We start from the raw sequence: 12,726 nt of genomic DNA on the forward strand, positions 1-12,726 counted from the left end.
TTATTAATTGATTTTATTGTGTTTTTATTGAAATAGGTCCTGGAAGTTCGGGCCTGTCTACAGCGCTTTTCACTGCAGCCCGTACTGAATCCGTAGCCATATAGGCGCTGCAGGGAGCACACGTTGCTGCTTTTGCCTGCCGACTCTGCATAGCATATAAATGCAGGGTGTCCTGTACTGATGTGCCGTGCAGAGCGGCAGGTACAGAGCTCCTACCTGTGCCCATTCCACGCCATAGAGCACAATGGTGCAGTCTCCTGCAGCACTGTACGGTGCATAGCTTTCAGCGGGCAGAGGCAGGAGCAGCAATGTGTGCTCTTGTCAGCCCTGTCCTGAGTGTGGCATCTATTGTAAAACACAAAATCGGGTGACAAGTGCTGTAGACCGGCTTGAACTTCAGGGATTTTGATAGAAACACAATAAAATTAATTAATAAAATATATTGCAACAATTATTTTTAGAAGATTTAATAGTTCCTAAGCAGACCTGCTTCCCGGCGCTGTCTCTTGACTCCTTCGCTCATCGGCTGCTGTTGTGCTCCCAGTACGTAAACTTCCTGCGGTAACTGGTCCCCTTGCGTCAATTGACCATTTGTTGGCGATTGGCAGCGGCGTCTTCAAACAATACGTTTAGATCCAGGGAGCCCAGCAGAGCAGCCATGGTGTGAAGGAAGCGGGTAAATATGCTTTCCTTCGCAGGTCTGGTCAGGGAGGGGGTTTACAAACCCCTTTAAAGGGATCGTCCAGGATTAGAAAAACATGGCTGCTTTCTTCTACAAACATCACTCCAACTGTCCATGGGTGGCGTCTTATATTGCAGCTCTTGATCGGAATGGAGTTGCAGATGTGGAAAGATGTGGCACTGTTTCTGAAAGAAAGCCATGTTTTTATGATCCTGGTATTATCACCTTTTATAATGTCATGGCAATTAGGTAGGGGTGTCGGGCAGCACGTCAGTGCCATTAGAATTAGGGGCAAGGAGTTTTCTTGAGACCTAATTACAAGTGAATGCATATTGCTAGAATATAAAGTCCCTTCCTGAGTGGTCGGTCCCCCACTATTCACCTAAACTACCATTGGGACCGCATAGGGAACCGCAAGACCGCTCCAATCAAGATAAGAGGGATGTGTGGTGATGTCTATACTATACCAGTAATATAACATGGGTCATGTTTATTGTAGATGCTGTTTGAGAACCTCAGGGGTGAGATGACCGCCAGTGCAACCGGAGCCAAAATTTCCCTGAGAGACAGCAAGTTCATTCAGGTTGTCGCCAGGTCTGTTGGTGTGAGCTGCAAGGAGGTACAGTCTCGTTGGAAACTCATTACATTCTTTTTTTTATAATTGTATGTTTATTATGGTATATAAAACAAAAACGTTAATACACTTTTACAATAGCATAGTGCACAGAAGTTCAAGGAAAGGGTAATACACAAAATATATCACATACATATTGGATGAGCATATGTAACACTGAAGACCAAACTAAAATAAAGCATTGAATTGAACTAACTGAGACTGCGTCCATCTGTAACCAGCCTGAAAAGAAGAAAAAGAAGAAAACAAAAGAAGCGAGATGGCCATAAGGACCCTAAGGCCCAACAATTCTCAACCAGAATTACCCAACAAATAGCCAACAGACATGACATGGACAAAAACAGAGGAGGGGGGGGGGGGAGGGGGTGAAAGGGAACAATCCTTTCACCATGATTCTTCAAGGTTGCCTAGTGGCCCAATAAGTGTCCCATATGGGATTGAAGAGTGCCATTTTGTCCTGATGCATAGCAGTGGAATACTCCATTGTTCTGACCTCCATCACCCTGGCATACAAATCAGAGACCCGTGTTGGGTCGGGGCTTTTCCACGATCGGGAGACTAGACAACGAGCTGCTGTTAGTATCAGCAGCTTGAGTGCATGTTTTTTGACTTGTTTGGGGACCACATTAAGCAGGAAGGACATAGGTTCCGGTCGAATTTCGGTTCCAAAAACGTCGGTCAGGAGAGCGCCGACTTCAGTCCAGTAAGGGCCTATCTTGGGACAATCCCAGAAAATGTTCGGCAATGTACCCCTATGTAAGCCACATCTCCAACAATCACCCGGAACTACTGGATTCATTCTATGGAGGAGGTCAGGAGTGTGATACCAGTACATTAAGATCTTATATTGGTTCTCCTGGTGAAGTACCGACATAGATGATTTCGCTGCCCTCCTCCATATAAGGTGCCAGAGTGAGTCCGGTAAGGCCCTCCCCAAGTACTCCTCCCACCTCACCATGTAGGAATGCCTTTGGGCCCGATCAGGGAAGGGAGTCAGCAATCTAGAGTAAATCTCGGAAATTAAACCTTTCGTATGTACCCCTTCCCTGCATATGCGCTCAAAGGAGGTCGGAAGGGAAACCGTAACCCCCGAAAAGATGGACTGGGCAAAGTGCCTAATCTGGCTATAGAAGAAGTTGGATGAAGGTGGGAGATCATATTTGGCCTGCAGGGTAGTGAACGGTAGGAGGACCCTAGTGAAGGGGTCCACAATATCAGCGAACCGAAACACCCCCCCCCCCCCCCCCCCCCCCCCCCCCCCCCGTTGAAACCACGGTCTCGTTGTAGACGTGATAAGACTAGTAGGAAGCGTGGGGTCATATAGGAAGGAGGTCATGGCGGAATGAGTGGACTCTAGAGGGAATTTACTACTACACTGCTGCCAGATGCGTCTGGTACACGCCATGGGCCCTAGGAGATCCTTGTCTGGCTGAGTCCTGTCAGGCCCAGCCCATAGCATGGAGTTGGGGTGTACAGGAGCTAGCCAGAGTCTTTCTACCGGAAACTCCATTACATTTTTCTAATTCCTCTTCTGTAAGTAAGTTTCCTTTCTTCAAATTATCAATGGCCCCAACAGAGAAGTCCGTGTCTGGACGACATGTGGTTATGTGCAAAACTTGCAGGAGAGATTGGCCACCAGCTATGCACAGTTAGAAGAATTATCTGGGTCAAACAACATCCCCCATACAAACATATTCTGAATGTGGAGAAAGCCACTGGTGGTGGATTATCACTTCTGAGAACAAAAGGAGCGGGCATGTTGAACTCGAGCTGCCTTCTGTTGGGGTGAAAGCCAGCACTACCCCGATTCTTTTTACATGCTTGTCTGTGCCCGCTGTACTCATTGGCTTTGGCCAGCATTAAAGGGGTTATCATGGAAATGATAAAGATGACATTAATTGGTCATCATTATCACATCTGCGGGGGTCTGAGTCTCGGGACCCCTGCCGATCAGCTGGTTAAGAGAGCCGCTGCACTCACCCCATTCACTTCAGTGAGGCTTTGCTGCAACTAGGCCATGTGATCAATGTATGGTGACGTCACATAGCTTGGGTAGAGTTGGACCCCCCCCCCCCCCCACTGATCTGATATTAATGACCTATCCTGAGGATAGGTCTTCAATCTGTTTTACAGGATAGCCCCTTTAATTGAATTGGTATGGTTAGTCTTTTAGTTTTACTCACCACCTATGTTTCTTCCAGTTCTGGGGGGAGTTTGCTGGTTTAGTGTAATCGACCCATCCCCCAAGTATTGGGAAGGTGTTTGGGGGGAGTTTACTCCAACTTATTCCTCGTTTAGGAAGGCGTAAATGTACAAGTTATTTGGATGGCAACCATTGGTTTTGTGCTTTTAGCTTAGATCTTTACGTATGTGCCCAGTGCCACATATGAAGTCATTGAAACTGGATGCCATTAACACTTTCTTCTCTGTTGCAGGAGTTGGAGGCTGTCCGAGACGCGCTCACTCCTGCCCTGGCCTGTGCGGCTGCTAAAACTGGAGACATTGATGCCCTGGAAGCAATAAGGGACATGGTAAGAATTACTTCCATCTGCTTATATGTAGCGTTATGTCACCAGTTTTCATCTTCACCATTCATCGGGGTTCTTCATATTAAAGGAGTTGTCTGTAATTTGCCAAATCATTCATAGGGATTTCTAGGCCACATTCCGTACTGGGCTGGTGCACTGCTATATTGCAGCCCATGTACCCTTATGTGTATAATTCAGGACCTGGAGACCATGGCTATGAAGATGGAGCTTGTAAGGTCCTGCTCCCGGGTCCAATCTCCCTAGTGGTGATGTCTAAATAATGCTCTGGTGAGGGCCAATACAGCTTTTCGCAGGTTTACAAAACCAAAATCCCCTGCACTATGTATTCTGTATCTTCGCTGTACAGTTGACCATCAAATTCTTTAGAAAAATTAGTAATTTCGGTGTTGAAGATAAGTCACGGGATCTGTTGTATGTCTGTGACTTGTAGTTTACTTTACTCCTTTTGTATTTATTTCACCTTTTTAGGGAGCTAACCTGAGCAGTGAAGACTATGATGGAAGGACACCACTACATGTCGCTTGCTGTGAGGGACATTATCACGCGGTTCAGTACCTTCTGAATAATGGAGCTACAGTTTACGCCAAGGACCGTTGTGGAGACACACCATTGATGAATGCAGTAAAGTTCAGGTAATTGTGTGCTCTGCATTTACACGGGATGTCTTACGTCTGTAGTTTTTATCATATTGGGTTGAGCTTCTGTAATTACTGTATTGTTTGCATATGTCCCAGGTCAGTGGTCTCCAACCTGTGGGGAAAACTACTGAACAAGTTTAGGTCAATCCTGAGTCCATCTAGCTTGTAGCCTGCTTAAGGCCTCGTTCACATCTTTGTTACAGAGATTCAGGTACCTGATCCGATTCAAATGTCAGCTGGACAAAAAGGCCGTTGCATGCAACAGTTTTTGTCCGGCTGGAACCTGGCATTTATGCTGGAAAGCGGACAGATCACCCACGGAGCTCGGTGAAGTAGAGCACGGATGCTCAACCTACGGCTCTCCAGCTGTTGTAAAACTACAACTCCCACCATGCCCTGCTTTAGGCTGATAGCTGTAGGCAGTCTAGGCATGCTGGCAGTTGTAGTTTTGCAACAGCTGGAGGGCTGCAGGTTGAGCATGCCTGAAGTAGAGAATACGGCAGTGCCAGATCCTGCAATCCAGCCGACTGGTCTGTGCCGTATTAGCCAGCCACATCTCCATAAGGAGATGTGAACGTAGCCTAAAGTAAAAAGTACAATTTTCCTTCCCTTAAGGCGACATGCACACGGACAGCCTTTAATATAACTGCCTATTCTTGTCCGCAAAGCGTGGACAAGAATAGGACAGGTTATATAATTTTTTTGCAGACCGGAGCAACGGATGCGGACAGCACACGGAGTGCTGTCCGCATCTTTTGCGGCCCCATTGAAGTGAATGGGTCCGCATCCAAGCCGCCAAAACAACAGCCGTGTGCATGAGGCCTAAGGTAGACAGCTGCATCGAGTGGAGTGCTCACTCTGCATAGGGTGAGACCACATGGCTGTATGCGACACCGCTACCCCCATCAGCCAATGGCCGCACAATTTTGCTGTAAAATTTCGTGGCCGTGGGTGTGCTTTCAGTTGCACCTTGTGGTCCTATCATCATAAAATGGTGAACCCCTTGATATTGACCTAATCAAGAGCAATGTACATGTGCAGCTGGAACTGCAATTATCTAGAAACTTTTCTAAGGATGTAACATTCAATATTCATAGAAAAGATTCAAAATTTCGTATGTGGCCAAAACTAAAATGTTTGGAGGGGGGGGACATAAGTCAGAAGTACGAATGAAGTTTATTCTGTAAGATGGGCATGTACAGACAGAAGATTCTGGAAGGTGGAACCGCCTTACTATTGACGTACCTGCTGTCGACAGACCGTGATGAAACACTTGATGCGTTCTGTAGCAATCGCAGGCTAACTCACTCCATGTAATTACCGTGTAGGCTCTCCTCCTAGGTGAGGGCTGTTCTCAGCAGGATCCTTTTTATTTATTTTGTGCAAGAAAGAATAGACCAAACTATCAGTTATTATGACTGGATCATTCCGTTTGGTTAGAAGGGTCTCCTAAAGAATATGTGGATCAGCGAGTGTCCGACTGCTAAGACTCCAGAGAAAAAGTGGAATCTGTGGGGGGGAACCCACCAGCACCACCACAGGGCAATGAAACATTACACGGTGTCCAATGGTATTAAAGGGGCATTCTGGTTGTTACAAGTTATCCCCTATCCATAGGGTAGGGTATAACCACTAGGACCCTGTACCCCTCAGAGCGACAGGTCAGGCATACACATGCTGCTCCATTCATCTCTATAGGAGTTGTGGAAATAGCCAAGGACTGTATTCGGCTGCCTGCAGAACTCCCATAGAGATGAATATACCCAACCTGCCGCTCAGTTCATTTTATGGGGGCTCTGAGATAGGACCCCCACCAATCTAATAGTTCTCCCAGAATACTCCTTTTAATATCATTTGGCACCATGTAATGCTTCAGGGGCCCCTGTGGTGGCTAAGCAGGGAAATTAACCCTTCCTGGAGGGTTCCTCCACAGATTGCACCTTTCCCTCTTCTGAAAAAAAAATGAGTGATCCCGTTAGCCCACCCTTTAGGTATTTACTTGTATTGCTATCATTGAGATAAAGCTTTTATGTGTTTCTGTTGGTTCCCTCTGGTCATTGTTCAGATTTTTGCCATTGGCAGCAGAAAGGTTAAACTTTATTTTCTGTGCAAGAGTTGAACTTTACTAATGTGAGAAAGTAGGCCCCTGGTGCCGCACCCTGCCAGCGCCTCGGGTCCTTCTGGAAGATGAAAGGTAACTGCACCACTCCTGTTCTGAGGCAGGATCGCATACAACGCCGCTGTCATTACGTATTCCACAGTGAGACGTTGGGACAGGCTTGCAGCTTCGGGAGCGCCTGCTTGGGCTTGTCGGGGTGGAATTATATAATCCAGGCACTGCTTGTTTTTTCTCTTCAGGATTTTCTTTCCCCAGAGCACCCCGAATTCCTTAGGTGTCTGTAAACTGTGGAACGTTTCAATCTGAAAACAAAAAGAATACTTAAGTCTGAGTTTTCCTGTTAAAGGGGTTTTCTGACTTCTATGGAAGCCCCCTAGTGCCTGTAAGAGTGAGGAGTGATAAAACTGTAAAAGAACATATACCCCCGACCTGACCCTCCAGCACTGCCCTCCGGGTGTGGGTTTACAGGGAAGTAGCTATATACACCTGAAAGAGCAAGGATAAAGTGTGTATACGATCCTATAGGGAAACCTCATCACAGCCCCTTCAAGTCACATGTTAATGTTAAATATTTTTATATTTTAATAGTACGGACGTTTTCGCACGTGGCAATGCCCATGATGTTTAAATATTTATTTATAATTTTATGTATTTTTAATTTTGGGGAAAGGGGAGTGGTTTGAATTTGTGTTTTTTATTTTAAAATATTTAAAACTTTTTTTTTTTTTTTTACTTTTTAATAGCAAGCAATCTTAGATTGCTTCTTTCGTAGACTCCAGTGCATTAGTATTGGAGTCTATGATAATTACAGTGTCAGGCTCTCCATAGGAACTAGTGTGCAGCAGCCCTGTACCACTCCTGAGTACTGGGGCTGCCGCACACTGCATCCGCCTCCCTCGATCCTCGCCGCAGCACGCTCCCGGCCTTTAACTTCTCAGATGCCATGGCCACATTTGACCACGGCTTCTCAGGTGTTAAATGTATGCGATCGCCGTTTTCGTCGATTGCATACAGTAGTGCCATGTGCCTGCTGTTTAAAACCGCAAGCGGAGCGGGCACAGTTTTCAAATGCCTAGCCGCCGCAAATTTACGTGGTGCGATTGGGAAAGGGTTAACGTTATTGTCCAGGATTTTGAGGGCTTCTCCTCAGGATACGCCATTGATGTGTGATCAGTGGGGGTCCAACACCATGCACTCCTGTTTGGTTGTAGCCATCGGAAGTAAACACTGGAATTACACCGCTCCATCCATTGGGTAGTGGACGGAGATCGTTTCCATTCACTTCAATGGGAGCAGCGTTGCAGTTACCAGCCGCGTCCACTACACAACGGACTCTGTGTAGTGCTGGCGCCTACAGCTGATTGGCGGAGGTGCAGGATGTTGGGCCCATCCTGAGGATAGGTCATCACTATCAATATCCTGGGCAACTCCTTCAAAGAGGATCTGTCCACTCTCCAACATGTCTGGTTTAGGAAATACTTTGTTTTCATAAAATAACAAATCCGGAGCGTATTTTCTTATACCTTTTGCTCCTCTGCTATTTCTCCTGGATATGTATAACTACATTGACAACTGGCCGTTATCATCCCGTGTGTCTGTGTGTAGTCGGACAGGGATGGCGCTGCATGAAGCCGAATGGTAAGGCTGCGTTGTCCGTTATGCTTCCTGGATTTGTAGGAATAAAGTGAGGGCTGGTACAATGCAGACTTGTAAGAAAAGATACTCCAGAGTAATCCAGTGGAGAATAAAATGCTCACTGAAGCAGGTCCTCTTAAAGGGGTTGTCTAGTACCTTTTTAATCCAGTGCATGGGGAAGAGCTGCATTACTATCCACAGGCCATAGACAAGGTGGTGCTGTTTTTTTTTTTTTTTTTGTGGGTTTGTTTTGTTTTTAGGGATGTTTGGTAAGAAACTCTGTTTAATCCTGGATAATGACAAAATTGCTTAGTTATTCAGTGATCTCCCGTGATCCGTTGACACATAGCTAGTCAGATTTTACCATCCTGGAGAAGCTGGAGGCATGCCAGCCCGTGTGATGTGTCATCCAGCTATCCGAGCAACAGATATCACTATTAAATGGCTGAATAATTTTTTTTTCTTTCTATAAGCAATGCAATATTCCTCTTAGGTACTCGGGTATTCTTGATGGGATGATAGAGATGTCAGTGGAATATTTGGAGCATATAATACAGACTGTGCAGATTTAGTTTAGCATCAGAAATTTGTTAAATTCTTTTCAAGACCCTAGACATCCTCACATTTACCACCATTTAAAGGGGGTTTCCAGGTCCCAGCGGGCTCGGCAAACTCATCTTGCACTTAACATGCCTGTTGGAGAAGCGTGTAATACCGTAAACGTATCGCTCTGACGCGCATGAGTCCGCCTCCTGGTCACGTGACGCACCTCTTCTGAAAATCCATCTTCAGCAGATGTCACTTCCGCTATGGACGGGGCTAGAACTATTCTTTTCCTGGCGCAAATGAGGGGATTTCAGGAGTTTTTGCACTAGGGAAAGTGATAATTCTGGCCCCATCTACAGCAGAAGTGACGTCCCGTCCGTAGTCCAGGCAGGATTTTCAGAAGAGGAACATTGTCATGTGACCAGGATCCAATTCACACAACTTAGGACCGGTAAGTCCTACAGGTGTGCTATTTATAATTAAGGTGTGATTGTGGGACCACCAGGTCCTGGAAAACACCATTAATAAGATCCTATAGCACTGGTACTACAGATGCAGAGTTACAGCTGATCAGTGGAGACTGCGGACCCTTACTGATCGGATATTAAAGTACCTGCTGTCCTCCTATTTAGTCCTTCTGACTGAGATCCAAGGATTCCCCGTCTCGTATACAATGGCTATCGGATTCTGAGGCCGCTCATTGCACACTATGCTTCAGTAGTCTGAGGCGCTCCCCCTATAGACAAATTGTGCTGTTTGATGGCAGGAGGAAAGTCTCAGACTTCAGAAGCACAGTGTGCATCGAGTAGTCTGAGAATGTGACAGCAATTGTATATCAATGCAGAGGGAACGGGGAGCTGTCAGATCTGCGGCAGAAGAACCAAATTGGAGGGCACCACAAACTCCATCTTCCAATCTGTAGAAGAAAAGAGAGACGTGGACCGCACCTCTACATGCCATGCATCGACCCATTGCTTCTCAATATAATATATAAACATGTCCACAAGGCAGTTTGTATGCGTTTTTATCAAAATGCATCACCCAACTCTCCACATCAAGGTGCCCTCTCGAGTGGGTCCCTACACTAATTTGGCGTCAGCGCCACAAGGCGACCACTGCAGCACAGCACCTACAGGTGGCTAGACCCAGCAGCCCAACAACACCTCTGCTGTCAAGCTAAGTTCCCTTTGGCCCTGGGCCCCACCAGCACCACAGCCACCATGCAGCGCTTGGCCCTTTAGTGCAGCTTTGTCAGTATATTCCTCTTGCGCTGAGGCTTTGGATTGTAGTTTAATAGTAAATTATTTGACATGATTTGAGCCTTGTTTTCTATTAGAACGAGGCAGTTGAGCATTAGTTCACTTTTATACAAGTGTAACTGGATCTTAACTGGGTTTTACAGCGCAGATCATTGAACTTGAGGAATCATTACTGCATCAGTATTGCACCTTTACTATGATAAACCGTAATCTGTACACAGTGCAGCTAATGGCGGTGCTGAACGAGCAATCCCATTTCTGGACGCAGTACTGCAAACCAATACAGAGAGCTGTACATAATCTGTAGTATACAAAACGGGGCCCTCTTCTCACAACTCCACCCTTAGGCCTCATGCACACGACCGTTGTTGTGTTCCGTGTCCGTTGTTCCGTTTTCCGTGATTTTCTGCGGACCCATTGACTTTCAATGGGTCCGTTGAAAACTCGGATAATGCACCGTTTGTCATCCGCGTCCGTGATCCGTGTTTCCAGTCCGTCAAAAAAATAGGACCTGTCCTATTTTTTTCACGGACAAAGGTTCGCGGACCCATTCAAGTCAATGGGTCCGTGAAAAAACACGGAGGCACACAAGATTGTCATCCGCGTCCGTTTTTTTCCTATCATTTGCAAGGCAAACTTGACTTAGTTTTTTTTTTCACTTTCCTTCATGTCTGGTGATCCTCCAAAAATCAAGGAAGACACATGGAAACAAAAACGGATCACGGAACCCCGTTTTGCGGACAGTGAAAAAAATACTGTCGTGTGCATGAGGCCTTATGGTGTATTCACACAGTGCAGTTGAGCCGTGGTTTGCCATCACCCAGCAGCAGAGATGAGCGAACTTCTGTTTTAAGTTCGGCGTCTAAAGTTCGGCTTCCGGTTAGCGGAGGATCCCGATATGGATTCCAAATTCCGTTGTGGTCCGTGGTAGCGGAATCAATAATGACCATTATTGATTCCGCTACCACGGACCACAACGGAATTCGGAATCCATATCGGGATCCTCCGCTAACCGGAAGCCGAACTTTAGACGCCGAACTTAAAACAGAAGTTCGCTCATCTCTACCCAGCAGTAATTACATCGGGTGTTGCAGCTAGCCAAGGTGATGCTCACTAACACAGCAGCGGTCTGGCAAAAACTGTGTGAATAGGCCCCCAAGGCTCTGTTCAGTTCACACTTCATTAATGGCATAATTTGGAGATGTATGTTGAGCATTTCTCTACGTATGCCTCTGTACGTATTGCCCATTAGAGCGTGTTGCAGAAATTATTTTTATTGTATACCTCCGCATAGAATAGCACAGTCTATATTCTATACAGGAGGGGACAAGGGGGTATGCTGACCCATACCGACCATGTGTATGGCCTAAGGACGCTCTGGACATTCTCCAGGTGAAAGAGTCCCTATTAGTCTTGAGCGAACCCGAACTGTAAAGTTCTGGTCCGTACCAAACTTTGCGAGTTCGGGTATCCGGACCCGAACCCGAACTTTGCCGGAAAAGTTCGAGTTCGGTGTTCAGGCATTTGATAAAGCTTTTGAAAGGCTGCAGGACAGCCAATCAACAAGCTTTTAAGCTGTGTGCCATTAGAAGCAATCACAGCCATGCCTACTAATGGCATGGCTGTGATTGGCCGGGCATCATGTGGCCCAGCCTCTATACAAGCTGGATCATGTGTAGCACCGCCCATCAGCTCTGAGTAGTGCAGGGACAGGAAGCAGGCAGCTGAAGTGAGTGAGAGTGTTCGGAATCTGGCTTTGTTTTGTGGGTGACCTATAATGACTTTTTGTGGGTGCAATACACCAGCTTTGCACCCCTGACACAGAAATATAATCGTTAGTTCGGCCGGTAACATATACCCATTTTTGGTGTGAGATACACCTGCACTGCATAGGTGACAGGGAAATTAATATAGTTAATCCGTCTGTTCGTTCGGTGGGTGACCTCAAAGAATGAGGAGAGCATCAAATAAGGGATGTGGTCGTGGTGCTGCTGGGGTTGGTGGAGCTCCTGTTGCAGGGAGAGGACGTGATCAATCTGTGCCAGCTACACGCCCAAATGAAACACCTTCCTCAGGTGCACGTAGGCGACAGGATGTTCAGAGTCATTTTGTAGGCCCGAATACTGGTGTACGAATGATGAGGCCAGAACTAGTAGAGGCGGTAGTAGATTGGGTTGCTGACAGTGCCTCCAGTTCCTTCACCTTGTCTCCCACCCCGTCCCCTGCTGAAACCGCAGTGTTGGCACCTGCAGCCCATGGGCATCTGTCCTTCACCTCACCCCTTGTAAATCAGCCAAGCAGTCTGAGCCCCAAGTCATGCAGCAGTCTCTTATGCTTTTTGAGCACTCTGCTGGCGGTGTTTCCGAGGGCCGTCCACCTAGCACTGCCCCAGAAGTGGAAGAGATTGAGTGCACCGATGCCCAACCACTTATGTTTCAGGATGTGGACATGGGAGGACCACCGCAGCACATCTCTGATGACGAAACACAGGTGCCAACTGCTGCGGCTTTCTGCAGTGTGCAGACCGGCAAGGAGGGCAGGGGTGAAGAGTGGGTGGAAGATGATGAGGTCCTAGACCCCACATGGAATCAAGGTCATCGAGTAACGTGTGCAGTTCGGTGGAAGAGGTGGTGGTCACACAGCACCAGCCGCACAGCAAAAGAG

The 12,726-nt window shown here is 46.8% G+C and overlaps 1 protein-coding gene and 1 long non-coding RNA gene across 3 annotated transcripts in view; both read left to right on the top strand.

The window, feature by feature from the left end:
• Positions 1 to 12,726, top strand: part of LOC120981392 — a 643,721-nt gene that overhangs the window by 544,513 nt on the left and 86,482 nt on the right. The gene's annotated exons all lie outside the window — the stretch shown is intronic.
• The window catches only part of ASPG (asparaginase), a 76,397-nt gene that overhangs the window by 50,915 nt on the left and 12,756 nt on the right, over positions 1 to 12,726 (top strand). For both annotated transcript variants that reach the window (XM_040410878.1, XM_040410877.1), the window contains exons 10-12: positions 1,182 to 1,301; positions 3,752 to 3,847; positions 4,334 to 4,497. In XM_040410878.1, the coding sequence (XP_040266812.1) occupies positions 1,182 to 1,301; positions 3,752 to 3,847; positions 4,334 to 4,497 (380 nt within the window). The remainder of the gene's footprint in view (positions 1 to 1,181; positions 1,302 to 3,751; positions 3,848 to 4,333; positions 4,498 to 12,726) is intronic.

Source organism: Bufo bufo, chromosome 11 (genome assembly GCF_905171765.1).
Source record: "Bufo bufo chromosome 11, aBufBuf1.1, whole genome shotgun sequence".
NCBI classification, from domain to species: domain Eukaryota; kingdom Metazoa; phylum Chordata; class Amphibia; order Anura; family Bufonidae; genus Bufo; species Bufo bufo.